At 37.4% G+C, this 20,263-nt stretch overlaps 1 protein-coding gene across 2 annotated transcripts in view; it reads left to right on the top strand.

Annotated features, from left to right (window-relative positions):
- Positions 1 to 11,846, top strand: part of LOC105493857 (caspase activity and apoptosis inhibitor 1) — a 52,259-nt gene extending 40,413 nt beyond the window's left edge. For both annotated transcript variants that reach the window (XM_011761809.3, XM_011761810.2), the window contains exon 6: positions 10,965 to 11,846. In XM_011761809.3, coding sequence (XP_011760111.1) covers positions 10,965 to 11,311 — 347 coding nt within the window. In that variant the 3' untranslated portion in view covers positions 11,312 to 11,846. The remainder of the gene's footprint in view (positions 1 to 10,964) is intronic.
- The last annotated feature ends 8,417 nt before the right edge of the window (positions 11,847 to 20,263 follow it).

The following is a 20,263-nucleotide window of genomic DNA, read 5'->3' as shown; positions in this document are numbered from 1 at the left end:
TAATAATTTCTGTTATTGTTGTCATTATTGTTTTCTGTCTCATCACCTCAGTATCAACCTGGCAGTTTCTAATTGGTAAAAGGGTCTGTATATATTGAATCATAATATGCCTTTATGTAACTTGTATTCATTGGTTTCTCTGTGCCCTTTGGTTTGAAGAAAATGAGTTTAATACATCTTCTAAATAATAGCTCTTAAAATTTTGAAGTTCACCCCTTCATCCAACAAACTTACTGTTTTGTTCTAGGCACTAAGGATAGAAAGATAAATATGTCCTGATCTGGAAAGAACTTGTCTAATAAAGGAAAACAGATATGTAAATAAATTTTTTTCATATCCACCTGTATCTGAACCTATGTACTCCCCTTATCTCCTGTTAAAACGGATGAACTCTTTGTGCTGCCAAGACCAGCCCCTCTGTTTGAGTCCTGATCCTGCTACCTTTTGGTACCTGCAAATACTTCATTTCTCTACCTAATTAATGTCCCCCTCTGTGGTGAATTACTGCCAGCAGCCATTTCACTCGTCATTGCTCAGTTCTCATCTTGACCCATCAGCGGCATATGACAGCATTGGTTATTTTCTCTTTCTTGACACTGGCTTTCCTGGCTTTTTCTGACTTCTAAAGGATGAGTGCCCCAGGACTGACTTTTTTCTACCCTGTCTAACTGATGATCTTATGTAGTTTCAAGACTGGCAGCTACTAATTTATTTCTACAATTCTGACTTCTAACACTTGCGTATCCAGTTTACTTATTAAATGTCCAGTAAGCATCTTAAAGTTAATGTGTACCTGAATAAATTCTAGATCCCTCTCTGACTCCCTACCCACCCAAAAAACAAGAAACATAAAAACTACAATACCGTGCTGCTTCTACCATCTATCCCTGTCTTAATAAATAGCAGTTATATTCTTCTCAGTGTCCAGGCCAAGAACCTTGGAGTCATTCTTCAGTCCTTTCCTTCATCTCCATCCTGATCCCCCTGTTTCTATCCGTGCTCATGGGAGTCTCTTTCACACAGCAGTCTGATTATTTTGTAATGTATGAATGGTCATGTCAATGTTCTTATCAAAGCCTTCTAATAGCTTCCCACCTCTACACAAAATCCATAGTCCATCTTTCCTTTGGCCAGTACAGCCTTAACATGATGTGACCTGTTACTCTCTGCCTTGCTGTCTCTGCTCCTACCTCATTGCTTTCTTCTAGCACTCCAAACACTCTTGTGTCAGGGGCTTTGCTTTTGCTGTTCCTTCTGCCTGCCTGCTTCCTCCTCAGATAACCATATGGGTCTTCCATGCATCATTTAGATTCCTGATCGAATGTTACCTGATCTGTCTAAACTAGTTGATACTAATTTTTTTTTTTCCCAGAGCTCATAAACCTTCTAATAAACCTAGAATTCATTGGGAATTGATGTCAGGTTTACTGTACTACAGTCTTATAGAAGTCACTTTTGAAAACCAGGACTGTGTTGATCTAACACATGTCTAGTTCACAGCCTATCAGTTGTGACTGCAAGTTTTAATACCTGTGTTCCAATATATCAAATCTGAGATCTAAACTTATTTACACCAGTAGTGTACTCTTATTTATGTCAAACTACTGTTTTTAAGATTATTTCCATATCTATGAAGCCTTCCCTTCCCTAACCTACTTCTGCTCACCTCCCCTCTTCTCTCAATACCCTTTTTGTTTGTTTGTTTTTGAGACAGAGCCTCCCTCTGTCACCCACGCTGGAGTGCAGTGGTGTGATCTCAGCTCACTGCAACCTCTGCCTCCCGGGTTCAAGCAATTCTCCTGCCTCCTTCTCCTGAGTAGTTGGGATTACAGGTGAACACCACCATGCCCAGCTAATTTTTGTATTTTTAATAGAGATGGGGTTTCACCATGTTGGCTAGGCTGGTCTCAAACTCCTGACCTCAAGTGATCCATCTCTCTTGGCCTCCCAAAGTGCTGGATTATGGGCATGAGCCCTGGGAGACTGAGATGGGAGGATTGCTTCAGCCCAGGAGGCAGAGGTTGCAGTGAGCCATGATTGCGCCACTGCACTGCAGTTTGGGTGACAAAGTGAGGCCCTGTCTCAAAAAAAATTTAATTTAAAAATAATTTTACATTATCTAAATTAAGAATCAAGTCTCTAGTGTCTCTTTCTGAGCTTATATGTAAACAAGCAAAAGCAGTGCCACAAGAAACATGGTAGTTTGTGAAGTAGACGGTGAGTTCGAGCACACTTTCCTAGGATGGGTAGATTGTGGAGCACTGAGATGTTACTAACAAAGTATTTGAGTGTGATGCCCTTTTGAATGAGTATAAGTTCCAAGAAATCTCGAGGGGGAAAAGTTGCTTGCTTCCAAACTCCAGTGCTTGGAAATTGAGACAACTATTCTGCCTTCATTTTTCCCTTTTAGGTATTTTCATTTTTGATATCAAACTTTTATTCTTTCAGAACCCTGTATTAGTGGTAGGAAAAATGATAAATGCTATTTTAAACAATTTTTTATTTCAGATTACTCGACAAAAGATTATAGTCAGGACTTGCTTATGTCAGCCTGTTATTGTGCCCCAGTGCAAGACCAAAAATATCCACTTATCTGATCCATTGTAAAAGACAAGCAGGGAGTCCGTATTGTGCTTTTTATCCTAGAATGGTGATGTCTTCAGACAATAATTTTGGATACTGCCTTTTTTTTATATATTCCCACTTGTGCATTTTATTCTGTCAGGCTCACATACCTCTGTACTGAGCTTGCATCTAGCATTTTACTTGTGCCCATTTTTGGAGTTTCCTCTTCTGTTAATATCACCTAGTAGATTTTACCCATTCTTAAAGACCCGTCTCATGTCATGTATCTATGAATGTCTCCCTGATTTTTGCGTGTTGCCTCGTATACTCTGAAATTCTGTTATATTTTATATTGCATAATTTGGTATGTTAAAGTACAATGCCATACATTAAGCAAAATATGAAGGCAAAACCTGTGTCTTAATCATGCCACAAATATTTTGTCACTCTGACATTTTGCAAGACCTACTTCTGAAGCCTTTATAGCACCATCATGGCATGTGTAAAAAAGGTACTTAGTAAATATTTATTTGATTCTTGGAATAATCTCTGAAGGGGATAGTTAATGGATTTGTGAGTCTTAAAAGTCAAGTTTACAGGCTGGTGGATATTCATGTTATTTGGAAGTTCAGTGACGGTTCAACAGAATACTAGACAGGTTTTCTCTACTAAATCATTTGCATTTTTTCTTTGTCTTTAGAAATCAGTTATGCCACGATTAAATTTTATAAATGATGGTCAACCTAATGCACTTAAATCTAAATCAGTAGTTTAATACACTACGCAGAAAAAAAAAAAAAAAAGCCAAGTTCTCCATAACAGTGTTGCTAAATGCCTTCATAGGTTTCATCTGTCCATTATAACTGCATCATAGATGCCAAAACTTTTTACACATCTGAAATAATTTAGTATATGTTAAGTGACTTGTATAATAGAACATGGCAAATTATTGGAAGAGCTTTATACTTCAAGTCTTTTCAGTATTTCTTAATTTTCATCATTCCAGTAGAGTCAGTAACTCATTTTTTAAAGCATCATCTGCAAACTTATTAATACATTTCCAAAGATAATTTACTCTCGTTTTTGGTATTAGGGAATTACAGGGTTTTCCCTATCAATCATGATCCTCAAATAGAAGAGGTAAAACTTGTACATTCTTTCTAAAGAATTAACTTCATCCCCAAATAACTCATTCAGAGATCTCAAAATTTTGGGGAGTAGTCATGTTCTGTCTCTCTAATCCCCACTCTGCCCACATACGTATGTGTATGTGTGTAAGAGAGAGTTTTCAGGAAGAAGTGAGGTAAATTATTTCTACTCCTTCAAATAAAGTATAGTCAGTAGTAAGAAATATAACAGGTAATGTGATACCTATTTCAATAAAGCATTAACATAAGTTTTCACAAAGTTTTGTTCAAAAATTGTTTTACTAGCTGGGCGTGGTGGCTCACGCCTGTAACCCCAGCACTTTGGGAGGCCGAGGCGGGCGGATCATGAGGTCAGAGATCAAGACCATCCTGGCTAACACGGTGAAACCCCGTCGCTACTAAAAATGCAAAAAATTAGCCGGGTGTGTTGGCGGGCGCCTGTAGTCCCAGCTACTCGGGAGGCTGAGACAGGAGAATGGCGTGAACCTGGTAGGCGGAGCTTGTGGTGAGCCGAGATCACGCCACTACACTCCAGCCTGGGCGACAGAGCGAGACTCCATCTCAAAAAATTGTTTTACTAATAGAAGTAATCATATAACATGGTTTGTGGTAAAATGTCAAAAATATGTTTGTGAACTAAAGAGGTGTTTGGGTTCTACAAAGGCACTGCTAGTACTTTAAGCCCACTTAATTTAAGCTTTTTAAAAAATACCTAAAGGAAAAAAAGGAAATAAAAACAGTTTTGATGTATGCATGATGCTAAACTAACATTATTGAAATCCACCAAGAAAAATAAAAGACAATTGGGTCTGAGGTAAAATATAAAAAATGCAATTAAAAATAATAAGAATAAAAATTCATACTATTAACTAGAGACATAATAAAGTGGCACAGGAAAGAGAGCAAGTAAAAACTTAGATCTAAGTTACTGATGTTATAGAGCAGCAAAAGAACTAAAGTTAACTTTAAACAATACACAAAGAAACAAGAAGATATGATACATTCCTTACATTGACTGTGCTCCTTCACTAAGATGGGTAACCCCTGAAATACTACATACCATTTAGGGCACTTGAGAGAAAAACAGTACAAATGAAGAAATGGAGCAAATAGCTTATGGGAAAGGAGTAAAGTAGTTTAAGAGCTTGGCTAGGCAATAGTTACAGGAAGACAAAGACGTAAAAGATTTCTCAGGGGAAAAAAAGGGCCTTATCATGCATTTAATCCCTTATGGTTGACCCTCTGGCTAGCTACTCACCAATGTACCTTTGTTGTATTACACTGTCCTCTAGCCTGTATACTTTCACTGTTTCTCTTTTGTTTCCTGCTGACTTCAGTCCTACCAACTTGATTCATATCTCAGTCAAACTCTGCACCCAAGTACTAAAGATTTTTAAAATAAACTAATCCATTTAAACTTGTGTCTAGACAGCAAAATGAATCAATCACTCCTCAGATTCATCACTGACACATAAATAAATGGAATAATTTTTCAGAGGAATATATGTTTATGTTATTCAGCGAGGCATAGTTGTGAATATGGGATAAAACCATAAAGGCAAAATATTTGGCAGCTAAACAGAACAGCCAACACTCTGTAAACATTTTATTAGCAAGGAGAAAACATAAACAACGTAAGACCCAATCACTCTAAAAGTAATAGACTCCTAATGTAAATAAAAAGGAGTGTGCCACATAATATAAAAAACTAAAATGTAGTACCACTGTTTTTATTATCATCTATAACAAACCTCAATGCGTGAGAGCTGTGGGATTCTCTAAATTAGATAAAAGAAAATACTGTGTGGCATAGGTTTGTTTTCTGTTAAAATAAAAGTTTTAAATAGAATATCCAATGAAAGTAAACAAACATATAAGAGGTTTTTTTTTTTGTTTTTTTTTTTTTTTTTTGAGACAAGAGTCTCGCTCTGTTGCGCAGGCTGGAGTGCAGTGGCGCAATCTTGGCTCACTGCAAGCTCCGCCTCCTGGGTTCACGCCATTCTCCTGCCTCAGCCTCCCAAGTAGCTGGTACTACAGGTGCCCGCCACCACTCCCAGCTAATTTTTTTGATATTTTTTAGTAGAGACGGGGTTTCACTGTGTTAGCCAGAATGGTCTCAATCTCCTGACCTCTTGATCCGCCCATCTAGGCCTCCCAAAGTGCTGGGATTACAGACGTGAGCCACTGCGCCTGGCCACATATAAGAACTATTAATCACATCACAAACATTTTGAGGTATAAAAATAAAGGGAACTTTTAAATTATGCTAACGTATTTAAACCTTGATAGGACTTACGAATATTCTAGTTGATAATAATTTAGCTTATCAGAAACAGTTCTTATGCATAAGGTGAAAGTATATCTAGTGTTTTGAGTGATATGCTTGTGAAACCTCTTGACAGTGAATTATTAAATTAAGCCAAGACAAACTGTAGAGCATGGATTATTTAGATACTGGTATGAATTTCCGCTAAAGACAGCAAATTGAACATACGTATCTACTTCCCATCCCTACCAAGAACCCACTGAAGTGACGGAAGAGAGATATTTAAAATAATAACATAAGTTGTAAGTTAACTGATGACAGAACTAACAGCAGTCCTTCCAAAGTAAACCACAAAATGGGGAATAAACAAAGGAAAAAAAAAACAACAGATTTAGCTAAATGTTAATATTTCTGAGAAAAAAATGCCACAAATAAACTTATAAGACAGGAAAACTACAAAAAAATAACAAATTTGTTTTTAAAAAGGGCAAATATAAGAATATATAGAATCGAGGTATTGTTAAGAAACAAAAGCATGGGCAAAGGGTAGAAACAAGTCAGATATTTCACAAAACTGGAAATACAGAAGGCAGTACACATGTGGCAAAGAAAGCTCAACCTAATTTCTAATCAGATAAATGTAAATTAAAACAAAATATTACTTTTTACTTACTAGTAAAAATGAAGATTTTTATCTGTCTATAAAAAAAGTTAGTACATTGCTAAGGTTAAAAAATATGACCAAGTTATATTGTTAAGTCAAAAAGTAAGCCAAAGAGTGATAATTATGTTTTTGTTAAGTACTCTAAATTATTAACAGTGGTTACTTCTGGGAAGGGGAATAAAAGAAGAAGAAAAATTGGCCAGACGCAGTGGCTCACTCCTGTAATCCCAGCATTTTGGGAGTCTGAGGCAGGCAGATCACCTGAGATCGGGAGTTCGAGATCAGTCTGACCAACATGGAGAAACCCCCGTCTCTACTAAAAATAGAAAATTTTTATTTTTAGTGGTGGTGCATGCCCGTAATCCCAGCTACTCAGGAGGCTGAGGCAGGAGAATTGCTTGAACCTGGGAGGTGGAGGTTGTGGTGAGCCGAAATTGCGCCATTGCACTCCAGCCTGGGCAACAGGAGCAAAACTCTGTCTCAAAAAAAAAAGAAAAATGAATTTTCCCGTTTTGCTCTGTCAACCAACATGTATTTCTTCAACCTTTTAGAAGAATGAACTGTAAAAAGCATTAAAAGAAAAAATGAATTTATAGTATAACAAAAAAAGATATAATGTAAAGACGAGAAATGTTATGGTTTTCACAAAATGTAAGTAAACAGGATCAAATTGACAAAAGAAAGGAAAATCACAACCAAAGACACCGTAGATAAGTGTAACTCTTTTTTTTTTTTTTTTTTTTTGTGACGGAGTCTCGCTTTGTCACCCAGGCTAGAGTGCAGTGGCACAATCTTGGCTCACTGCAATCTCTGCCTCCTGGTTCAGGCAGTCCTCTGCCTCAGCCTCCCGAGTAGCTGGGATTACAGGCACCCGCCAGCATGCTCTGCTAATTTTTGTATTTTTAGTAGAGATGGGGTTTCACGATCTCGGCCAGGCGAGTTTTGAACTCCTGACCTTGTGATCCACCCGCCTCGGCCTCCCAAAGTGCTGGGATTACAGGCGTGAGCCACCGCGCCTGGCCAATAAGTGTAACTCTTTCTTAGAGAGTCTTGGAAGCGAGGAAGAATTGGCTGTGGAACAAACAACATGGCAATTAAAATTAAATTCATTTTGAATAATTAAGCCAACTGAACTCCTCCTTCTTTCCCTACATCCAAGCACTCTACTCTGAGAGTCCTACCCCACATCCACTTTACATCAAAAAAAAGATCTATTAGAGAAATAAACAACTGCTGAAAAACCAGCTACCAGAAAAACATAACTAAAACAAATGAAGGACCAAGATAAACAAAAGAAATAAAATCCGGGGATCAGAAGATAATCTTTTAAAGAAAGGGGAAGAAGACAGTCCATTTAATTTCCTTATTAGAGAGACTAATGTGGACACTGCAGCCATAAAACAGGGTGCAATGAAAACAAGCCAGAGACCAAGAATTGTTAGAATTTAAAAATACAGATATCGGCCAGGCGTGGTGGCTCACACCTGTAATCCCAGCACTTTGGGAGGCCGAGGCAGGTGGATCATGAGGTCAGGAGTTCGAGACCAGCCTGACCAACGTGGGGAAATCCTGTCTCTTTTAAAAATACAAAAAGTAACCAAGTGTGGTGGCGCACACCTGTAATCCCAGCTACTCAGGAGGCTGAGGCAGGAGAATTGCTTGAACCCTGGTGGTGGAGGTTGCAGTGAGCAGAGATTGCGCCACTGCATTCCAACCTGAGCGACCGAAAAAGCAAATATTCAGCATTTGCTGGGAGATAATGTTAAGGAAATATCTCAAAATCCAGGAAAAAATATTTTTAAATGTGCAATAAAAGTTAAGAGATGAAGATGAACAACTCATGAAGTCCAACAGGAACTGAATATAATTCAACAAATATTACTGAGCACCTACTGTGTACAAGACACTGTTTTGAGCACCAAGGAAACAGCAGTGAACAACAAAAATCTCTGTCCTACATTGGAGTAGTAGAGAGAGTAAAAATACATAAAAATGTCAGGTGCAATGAAGAAAAATAAAACAGGATAAGAAGATAGTAGTAGGATGACACTTTCACAGAGAGTGATCACCGTGATCTGATAAGGTACCATTTGAGCAGGGACTTGATAAAGTGTCAGAGTAAATCAGAAAGCAAGAAAGTAGACAGTGGAAAGGGAAAATAAAGAAATAATCTGGATAAAATCTGATAGAAGGTGAAGAAGGCCTTCACCCTGAAAGGGCTTGCCAAGTGTAGAACATCAAACCTAAGACACATCCTGTGAAACAGAATTCAAGGATAAAAAAAAATTCCTGAAAGTTTCCACAGGAAGAAAACTAGATTACAAACAAAAGCATTACAATGGTTAGGTTTAGGGAATCAAGAGTATTGTCATCAGCCGCTATAGACAATACCCAATCCCAGTGGATACTGACATGATCACAAAAAGAAAAGCAATTATATATTATGTACTGGAAGTATACAACATCACTTCTAAATATTCTTACCAGAAAATTGAACCTGAGTCTGATCAAGCCTCTGAATCAACTACCAGTTTTCTTCTTCTCCATCCCCTCATTATATTATTCAGCTCTTCATTCATTATCTCGCAACAACCTCTAGTCTGAAAAACAAGTCACATTTTTCAAAAATTTGTCTTTTAAAATATTTTATACAGCCTATAGTTTCTTATTCAGAATCAGTGACTACACACTCTAAATTTTAGGTAAAGCCTGGTGGACACTAAAATTAATTTTTTGAGACTGTGAACAACTTAGCACTTCTTTTCTTTTTTTTTGAGACGAAGTTTCACCCTCGTTGCCCGGTCTGTAGTGCAATGGCACGATCTTGGCTCACCACAACCTCCGTCTCCTGGGTTCAAGTGATTCTCCTGCCTCAACCTCCCGAGTAGCTGGGAAACAGGCATGCGCCACTGCGCCTGGCTAATTTTGTATTTTTAGTAGAGACGGGGTTTCTCCATGTTGGTCAGGCTGGTCTCAAACTCCCAATCTCAGGTAATCTGCCCTCCTCGGCCTCCCAGAGTGCTGGGATTACAAGCATGAGCCACCGCAACCGGCCTTATTTTCTTAAATCTGTTTTAGTCTCAAGTTAGAATACTTGTATAAATTATTGCTTCTTAAAAGGTTATATTCAATTTTCTGTAGTTTTTTTTTTTTTTTTTTTTTTTCTATTTGGAAATATTTGTTGCTTTGTGGACATATATAAAATGTTCTTTGCCATCAAATAAAATGATAATCTTTTTTTTTTGCAAGTTCTATTTATAGACACAAAAATGATTTTTTGTTTTATTTTCCACTTTAATTTTGGAATGGGGGTGGTTTTTGAATTATAAGCATGTAGGAGGATTACTGAAGGTCAGTAAATCATCTATTATAAAACCGATGGAGTATAATTGTTTATGTCCTTCCTGTACAGTCTGTCACCAGAATTTACCATCTATCAATCTATGTTTTGTAAAGAAGCTTTCCCTACTGTAAGGAAAGCACTATCAAAGCTTTCTTATAGTAGGGACAGCTAACATTTTGGGGATCATGACTTTTTTAAAAAAAATTCAATATTTAAAAGATAAATTAATTGGGAATATAAGTGAGTACTCAAAGTTGCAATTGATGCCTGGAATTGAGTAGTATTCAATGCCAAGAACAAGGTGGTGGAGAGCCATAATCTGTTATAGAAGTTTTATAACAAACACATTTTTTAAAATTATGGTGTACTAACTTTGTTAATTAAAATCGTCGTCATTAAAACACATTTTACCTTGGAAAATGGCCTTAGGCATTCTTCTTTAATTTATTGATTTGGAACACAGTGTTTGAAAAAGTATATGAAAAGATTGGGATAGTTGCAATGCATATGTTGTACTGCTTGCTGATGATACTTTTTCTTTTTTGTAGTTTATAAAGCAAAGTATTTTAAACACCTTCTAGAATGAAATTTTACTACTTGAATAATAAGCCATATTCTATCCAGAGGATTTCCAGTGTCAGCTTTCATTTTGTAGTGCAGAAGCTTTACTGTGATATAAAATGTTATGACATTTTAATTAGGAAAATAGATCATGGGCACTCCATATGATGGAATACATTTCTTAATGTTCCCGTGTTCTAAATTAGAATGAAAAATACATTTGAATTCACATTGCATTAGATCTGCTTTGAAGATTGAGGAGTCAGGGGAAAAGAGGGTGGCATGGGGATTATGGAATGTGTTTGGGACTCCATAGTGGGAGGTGGGATCAAAGCAGTTTTTAAATTATAAACAGTAAGGAAATTTTGACCCATGGTATTTAGGTTGACATGGATCTTTCTGCTTTTTTTGTTACAGGAAAAGGGGAAGATAGTGATGTACTCAGTATAAATGCAGATGCTTATGACAGCGACATAGAAGGCCCATGCAACGAAGAAGCAGCTGCTCCCGAGGCACCAGAAAATACAGTCCAAAGTGAAGCTGGTCAGATAGATGACCTGGAGAAAGACATTGAGAAAAGTGTGAATGAGATTCTAGGACTGGCAGAGTCTAGCCCAAACGAACCCAAAGCGGCCACTCTGGCTGTTCCTCCACCAGAAGATGTTCAGCCTTCTGCACAGCAACTGGAGCTGCTAGAACTTGAGATGAGGGCAAGAGCGATTAAGGCCCTAATGAAAGCTGGTGATATAAAAAAGCCAGCGTAGGTATTTAACTTGAGTTTGAATTTTAGGTATGTTTGAACAAAGCCACATCATTTAATTTTGTATCTAAAATTTATTTGGGGTCTTATATGTTATTTCTCATGTAACCCTTATTAGGTCAACTTATTTTAGCCCTAAAATACCTGTGGCTGTTTCTTTTTATTTTTTATTTTTTATTTTTTTGACTACTTTTATGTTATAAATGTGTGTTAGTGTCTTATGAATTCATGGCAGTATAGCTGGATAGCCTGGATACTTTGTTAGATGAGTATTTAGCTGTGTCTGCAAATCTTAAAAGCAAAGAGTCATGGTAGTTTTTTCTTTATTTTTAAATGTTTGGGCACCAAACCTAAAAGCAAAAGATTGACCAAGCATGTTTCTGTTAAGTCTACTTGTATTTTACAATATAATATTAAATTCTTGCTTTAAATTTGTTAACAATTTGAGAAATTTAGTTTTGCTTATATGCACTTTTTAAATATACACTATTTTGAAGATTCCTTATGTAGATGCAAATTTGCTAGTTAAAAGTGAGTAACAGAGATCTGAAATGACTGAGAAAAACTTTTTTATTAAAGGAAGGAATTAATTTAAGGCAGTGTTTAACAATGTGGAACTAATTGCCGATGTTTAATTATAGCAGACAAGCCATTCTAACAGGTATTCGATACCACTGGATGCATTATTCTAGATTTTTTTCTTTAATGAAAATGGAACAAGTTTTCATTTACATTCCAAGCTGTCAGGAAATGGAGAATATTTTATTATCTAGGATTTTATCTGATGTAGTTGCTTAAAGATCTGATGTGCTATAATTTCATGAATCAGAAATAATAAAATGCTGTCATTCTGGATCTGAAGACTTTTGATACTTTTTCAAAAGCAAAATTGATTTCAGGAACCTTTGATAAGTTGTTATAATTAATCTAATTTTGTATAGTTTTTGTAAATAAATTACCATCCTTCCACAATTATGGATGCTTTTATCCCCCCATCACTAATTGCAGTTGTTTGATACCAAAATAAATTTACATAGAGATCCTTAACTTAAAATAAATTAATTTTTTCAAAAAACATAAATCTCGAACTGTTGTTTCTATATTTGATAACGAATACAGCGTATTTTATTTATCAGCCGTGGTCTACTGATACTATATGAGGTTTTTCCTTATATATAAAAGTTGCAGGGATTGTATTTTATTAGCTGCTTTAATTATGTTAATTTTAAAGGGTTTTTAAATGGAAATAGAGGACATTTATGAAACGTTGGAATTGCAGTTACAAATTCTTTTTGTTGTTGTTGTTGTTCCTGAACATGCCTTGGAATAATTCTACCATTTTTTCCCCTCCGTAAATATTTCTAGTAAAGCATAGAAGAAGCCTAATGATTTTAAATACTTCTCTTAGGCTGGTAAACAGATTTGAGTTATGAGTTTCATTGCTATTACTTCAAGACGAAAAGACATTGATATAATTTTTCTATTTCAACTTAAAGTAATAGTTAATATGCTAAAGTAGTACAGAATAAACTTTATTGCTGCTTACTAATTACAAAATACTGTAGATGGCATCTGTATGATTAAACATATAAGAGTAAAAAAGGTCTGAGGGCTTTGTAGATGATTAAAGTCTCCATCTTCATGAAGCATTTTGTGTCTGTTCTGCTCTATGCAGAATGATTTACAGGACATTTGACTGGAGTGGATATGTGTGAGGTAGAGTGAACAAAACAAATTAGTCTACTTAATTCCCTACCTTGGAAAATCAATTTTTTGTCTTTTAAAATGTTGAAATACTTGAGAGATTTTTGAAAACGAATGGCTTTAGAGAATGGGAATGTTTGCTTTAGAAATACCTAAGTAATGGGAAAATACCATGTATCTATCTGATGCTGCCATTTAAATAATCAGCTCAGAGGTATTTATTGAAAGCCTGTAAGGTTCTCAGTCTTACTCAAATCTTAAACCTAGAGGCCAGGTGCGGTGGCTCATGCCTGTAATCCCAGCACTTTGGGAGGCCAAGGCGGGCGGATCATGAGGTCAGGAGATCAAGACCATCCTGGCTAACACGGTGAAACCCCGTCTCTACTAGAAATACAAAAAAGTAATTAGCCAGGTGTGGTGGCAGGCACCTGTAGTCCCAGCTACTCGGGAGGCTGAGGCAGGAGAATGGTGTGAACCCGGGAGATGAGCTTGCAGTGAGCCGAGATCGTGCCACTGCTCTCCAGCCTGGGAGACAGAGTGAGACTCTGTCTCAAAAAAAAAAAAAAAAAAAAAATTAAACCTAGAGATGTTACAATATAGATTTTTATCATGTAGTCGACTGGTTAATAAAGACATGGGTGCTGCTTGTTTTTATGCCCAATTCCTTCCTTTTGTTAAGGTGAGGAACATTTTTAGGCAATATTTAATTAGTAATTAAAACAAAAAAATTGGCAGCTGAATTTGTATTCACTGTCAAGCAATCCCGATATTTGATGAAGAACTTGACTTAAATCCTTTTTATTTTTATTTTTTTAGAGATGAGGTTTTTGCTGTGTTACCCAGGCTGGCCTCAAGTTCCCGTGCTCAGGCTATCTCTCCCACGTTAGCCTCCTGAGTAGCTGGGACCACAGGCACACACCACAGAACCTGGCCCCTCAAATCTTGAATGCTGGGTGGCAACTGATAATAAGTCTTCTGTGTTAATGAGCAGATACCTCAAACTAAGCTTTGGTTCACATTTAGATGTTCCTACTAATCCACACAGATATGTTCTAAAAGTCTATCAACAGGTTACCAGTAACATTTCAATTATGAAAAATCACTCAAAATCCACACATCTTTTTGTTGAACACTATTCATTCCTCCAGTTAATCAGGCAATATGTTCTTTCCTTATAAATCTTTTGGCCAAAACTTATTTTCAGCAAAATGTTAGATCTTAGGATTTGTTACCTGATTAAAGGTATTCTGAACCATTTGGACAGTAATACAAATTGTAATAAAATCACCATTTTTCAATGCCATTTTCAAGGTAGATAAAGCAGAGTTGAACCTGTAATTTGGGCCAAATATTTGGGCAGCCTAAAAACTTTAAAAATTCTCAGTTCTAGTCCATCATAAAAAACAGGAAGAGGTCAGTTATGGATACTTTTCCTTGATTGTATCTGCTTAATTCTTTAAAAGGCCAATATATTTTAACTTAAAACTTCATCTTTAGATGTGTTTATATTTTCTTTATATTCTTCAAATAAAACAGTGAAGTATATCAATAGGAACTCATAGTCAACATACTGACATATTTGATATTTAATAATTATTTTTAAATGCTTTGTGATACAATGAAAAGAATGTGAGAGTTAAGAGCAGAAGGGCCTGATTCTGCCTAACCAGCTGTGTTATCTAGGCAAGTAACTGTAAAATGAGGGAAATAAATTGTAGCCAATATGTAAGATTTATTTCAGCTATAATAGTCTGTGATTCCAATACAGAACGCTGTCAACTTTGCCAAACTTACAGAACTCTTTTGAGTTCAAGTATTTCTCATCTCCCTTCCTTTCCCCACCTAATTCAAAATGAAGGCATTTGTTTAGTCTCTCTTGTCTCTCACTGTTGCTGGATGTGAACAATCTAGTATTTTTTTTTCTTTTACCTGTCCAGTCTGAAGTGTCAAGATTGCTTGATAAGTATTAATATATACTCTGTAGAGTTACTCACTGCGGTCCACAAATGTAGCTATTTAGCTGTTACCTGTAATATTTATCTCTGTATTTTTAAATAACATTATTATGCCTTTTTTTATATTTCAGTTTTAGATTTTTATCAGTTGGCCTATTTTGGGATTTGAAGATTAAGCTGTAATTCCTCTGCCTCTCTTCTAAGCACATATCTTCCTGTCTCATTTTCACAGTAGAGTGCAGTTACATCACACTTTCTGGTTAAGTTAGCATTCAATATGTATACTGTTTTGACTCTAAATACTATTCACAACTGGAATGTGTGGTATCTGTAATTATATTTCCTCTTTTGGTCCAATTTTTGGCTTGAGTTTTTTGGAATTAATAATACTGCCTTATTGTTTTATTTGCTAAGTGGTCTATATAGCAGAAGACTGCTATATAGTAGTATATAGTATTTTAAAACTTCCCAGAACGAAATGATGTGAATTTACACCCAGGCTGTCCTCCTGAAATGTAAATCTTTTCTCAGTAGGTTCAAACACGTCATATAATCCATCAGTTTTTTCTTTAAAGATATTCCTTCTGGAGCTCTCTGTACTATTCTAATCTGGATTGGTTGCTCTTCACCTCTGTTATGTTGGATCCCCCATTTCCTGAATTCTCTCTCTTTTGGTGACATACCTCTTCCAACAGCTTCCTGTGAAAGACTGCATGCACAATAAGTTATTCTGATTCATTAGTGTGACCCAGCATGGCTCAGTTCTGCCTACATACTTGATCGAAACTTTCTGTGAATAATAATGTTTACATGCCAGAAATCATTGTCCTGTATTTTACAGTATTGCACCAGTGCCTTCTTTTTTTTAATTTAATTTTATTTATTATTATTATTATACTTTAAGTTCTAGGGTACATGTGCATAACGTGCAGTTTGTTACATATGTATACTTGTGCCATGTTGGTGTGCTGCACCCATCAACTCGTCATTTACATCAAGTATAACTCCCAATGCAATCCCTCCCCCCTCCTCGCTCCCCATGATAGGCCCCAGTGTGTGATGTTCCCCTTCCTGAGTCCAAGTTCCCACCTATGAGTGAGAACATGCGGTGTTTGGTTTTCTGTTCTTGTGATAGTTTGCTAAGAATGATGGTTTCCAGCTGCATCCATGTCCCTACAAAGAACACAAACTCATCCTTTTTTATGGCTGCATAGTATTCCATGGTGTATATGTGACACATTTTCTTAATCCAGTCTGTCACTGATGGACATTTGGGTTGATTCCAAGTCTTTGCTATTGTGAATAGTGCCGCAATAAGCATACGTGTGCATGTGTCTTTATAGCAGCATGATTTATAATCCTTTGGGTATATACCCAGTAATGGGATGGCTGGGTCATATGGTACATCTAGTTCTAGATCCTTGAGGAATCGCCATACTGTTTTCCATAATGGTTGAACTAGTTTACAATCCCACCAACAGTGTAAAAGTGTTCCTGTTTCTCCACATCCTCTCCAGCACCTGTTGTTTCCTGACTTTTTTTTTTTTTTTTTTTTTTTTTGAGACGGAGTCTCGCTGTGTCACCCAGGCTGGAGTGCAGTGGCGCGATCTCGGCTCACTGCAAGCTCCGCCTCCCGGGTTTACGCCATTCTCCTGCCTCAGTCTCCGAGTAGCTGGGACTACAGGCGCCCGCCACCACGCCCGGCTAGTTTTTTGTATTTTTAGTAGAGACGGGGTTTCACCATGTTAGCCAGGATGGTCTCGATCTCCTGACTTCGTGATCCACCCACCTCGGCCTCCCAAAGTACTGGGATTACAGGCTTGAGCCACCGCGCCCGGCCGTTTCCTGACTTTTTAATGATTGCCATTCTAACTGGTGTGAGATGGTATCTCATTGTGGTTTTGATTTGCATTTCTCTGATGGCCAGTGATGATGAGCATTTTTTCATGTGTCTGTTGGCTGTATGCATGTCTTCTTTTGAGAAATGTCTGTTCATATCCTTTGCCCACTTTTTGATGGGGTTGTTTGTTTTTTTCTTGTAAATTTGTTTGAGTTCTTTGTAGGTTCTGGATATTAGCCCTTTGTCAGATGAGTAGATTGCAAAAATGTTCTCCCATTCTGTAGGTTGCCTGTTCACTCTGATGGTAGTTTCACCAGTGCCTTCTAACTTCCATTAAATTTGAAAATGTATTGGTCATTCTGATTCTTGATACTTAATGTGTGTCCTGTTTCTCTTTGGAAGCTGTCAGAATCTAACCTCTATCCCCAATATTCTGAAAGTTTTTGATGATATGTCAGGATATGGATCTTTTTTTTATCTGTTGAATTACTCATTTAATGTTAAAGAGTTAATCATGAACCTTTGCATCATCTTTTTCTCACTTGCCGTTCTTTCATCTGGGAGGCTCCCTGTCTTGCAGGAGGATGTCTTCAGTGGAGAAACTCATGTCATTCAGTTCTGGGAAGTTTTAAAATACTGCTTGAAAAGTTCCTTCCCTCTATGTTTTCTAGTGTTTATTCTAGAACTCTTTATTCAGATATTGATATCTAGGCCTGATTCTTTTTTCTTATTGTTTCTATTTTTCATCTTTTCTACTTTCCTTTATATTTTCTCAATTTTCTCTTCTGGTTCTTCCAATGATTTTTTTTTAAACTTCAAACATATGTTTAATATCCCAAAGATGTTGTTATTTTGTATTCTCTGAATATTCGTTCTTTAAAAGAGCACTAAAATTTTGTGTCTGTAGGGCGGTGGCTCCTGCTTGGCATCCTGGTATTGACCCTGCATGTATCCTGATCGGCCATGCAGGCGGACCCTGAACCTCAGACTGAACTGTCTTGGTGGAACACACCCTGTGATCCTCCCAGGAGCATAGCCAGACAGTTTTGTGAGAGCCTTTGCATGATCTTTTTCTCATTTGCCGTTCTTTCATCTAGGAGGCTCCCTGTGTTGCAGGAGGATGCCTTCAGGCAATTTTCTCATCTCCCTCCCTGTTTTCTTTGAGACATGGGACTTTCTACTCCCTCTTGCCCCCACCTCCTCCTCACCGGGGGCACAGCTGCAGGCTATAAAATTGCTTAGTGGCAGCATGGCATTAGCTCTGCAGCAACAGGGTGTCCCTCACTCCTGTTGTGTTGTCTGGTCCCTTTGTGTTGATGTCCCCGCACAAGGTCAGGACCTTGGAGGTTTGGCACCTTTGACTGATTTTTCACTGTCTATGTAAATAATAAGCTGTCTGAATCTAAAAAGAGCTCATTGTTTTTTGTTTTTTGGTTTTTTTTATGACTAAATCTGTCAGGACATGCTAGGCCCTTGCCCTTGGCCTTGTGCTTGATGGTTTCATGGATATAATATTTACTTCTCTGAGGGTGTTAATTGTAGTGGTTGTTTTCAAGTTTTCGTCTGCTTCCTGTCTGCTGTTTTCTTTCAAGTTAATTTTTTCTTGTGGTCTCTGTAATGTTTTCTCAAATTTCCTTAAATCTTTGATGATGTGCTGCTTTTATTTTATTTTTATTTTATTTTTTATTGAGACAGGGTCTCACTCTGTCACCCATGCTGGAGTGCAGTGGTTGATTCATGGCCCACTGGAACCTTGACTTCTCCCACTCAGGTGATCCACCCACGTCAGCCTCCCAAGTAGCTGGAACTACAGGCATGTGCCACCACGCCTGGCCAATTTTTGCGTGTTTGTTTGTTTTATAGAGACGAAGTTTAGCTATGTTGCCCAGGCTGGTCTGGAACTCCTGGCCTCAAGCAATCCACCTGCCTCAGCCTTCCCAGGTGTTGGGTTTATAGGAATGAGCCACTGCACCCGGCCATAGCTGCTTTTATATGTAAGAGTAAGACACTAAAAAGCTGATTTATGAGAGGAAGGCACTAAAAAGCTGATTGGAAGTTCTGTGTTTATGGATGAAGCTCCTTAATTGGAAGAATTTTCTCTTTTCTCTTGGGCTTACTGGAGATACCCACGGATCACTATGTAGACTTTTACTTAATCCCCCTGTTTTCAGTACGATTAACTCTCCTTGGTACACCTGAGTTTAGAATCGCTTACTTCAACTTGGGTCTTCTGTGAAGATGGAGAATTGTTGCCGGTTTGTGAGGAAACTGACTTTCATGTTTTGCTCCTTGCACTCTGTCTTAGAAGAACCTAGAATCAGTACTGAGCCTTACTTTGGTTTGTGTTTAGAACCAAGTTCTTAGGTTTGAAACTGCCTTTGCAAAAATATTAACAGCGAGAAAATTATGACAATGAAATAAGTCTGACCTAACTAACCTCATCTTGCTTCTAACCTCCAAGCTGTCCTTGTTCATTCCTGAGCTGTGTGCTTAACTAACTTTGGGAGGAACTTAGTTTATAATTTAACTTTGAAACAAAGATGAATAACAGCCCTTTCCTGAAACAAACCTTGCCTGGAGACCAGACTGCCTTTGTAGGACTAACAAATCAGCCACAAGATTAGAAATTATGGTTTAGGAGTCATGCATGCAGCTAGAGGCCATCAGATTCTAAACCTTCCCAATTGCTCCTAGGGATAACATCACTATTGCAAAACCTAAGATTGGTGCTCAAGAGATTTTTCAGACCCTGCACTCAATAGATCAGCTGGTGCCACCCAGATTGACAAACTAGCTCATCTGGTCCCGTGGCCCTGACCCAGAAATTGACTTAACGCAAAAGGACAGCTTTGACTCCCTATGATTTTATCTCTGACCCGACCAATCAACTCTCCCCGCTTCCTGGCTCCCTACCTGTCAAATTATCCTTAAAAATCCTGTCCCCAAATTTTTGGAGAGATTGATTAGAGTAATAACTCCACCTCCTGCTTGGCATGGCCAGCTTCATGTCAATTAAACTCTTTGTGTACTGTAATGCTGTGGATTGGTTTTGTTTGTGCAGTGAAAGAACCTATCAGGTGGTTACAGTTTCATCTCTTCACAGGCCCCTAGGTTGAAACCTTCTTCATCTGCTAAATCATTTCCATTCACTTATTTGTCTCCAGCTTCCAAAATTTTCTTGACTCATCTCTGTCATTTCTTCCACTATCTAAATAGGATAATTCTTTTAATATCTTGAACTTTCAGTGGACTTTCATGAGGAAGCCATGGTAAAAGTGATGTTCAGTATACCATGTTTAAGCAGCTGTTACTTTTTAAAAATCTATTTTTGCTTTTGTCAATCCTAATTTTTATTTTTTGCTAAATCCAAGTTTAGTGAAATTAATGTAGAATCTTAATAGATTACAAGTGGAAAGGATGTGAGAAAGAATACACAAGAATGACAGCAAATAAAATC

The sequence above is a fragment of the Macaca nemestrina genome, chromosome 14 (assembly GCF_043159975.1).
Source record: "Macaca nemestrina isolate mMacNem1 chromosome 14, mMacNem.hap1, whole genome shotgun sequence".
Classification (NCBI taxonomy): domain Eukaryota; kingdom Metazoa; phylum Chordata; class Mammalia; order Primates; family Cercopithecidae; genus Macaca; species Macaca nemestrina.
This window is presented reverse-complemented; position numbering and strand designations above follow the sequence as displayed.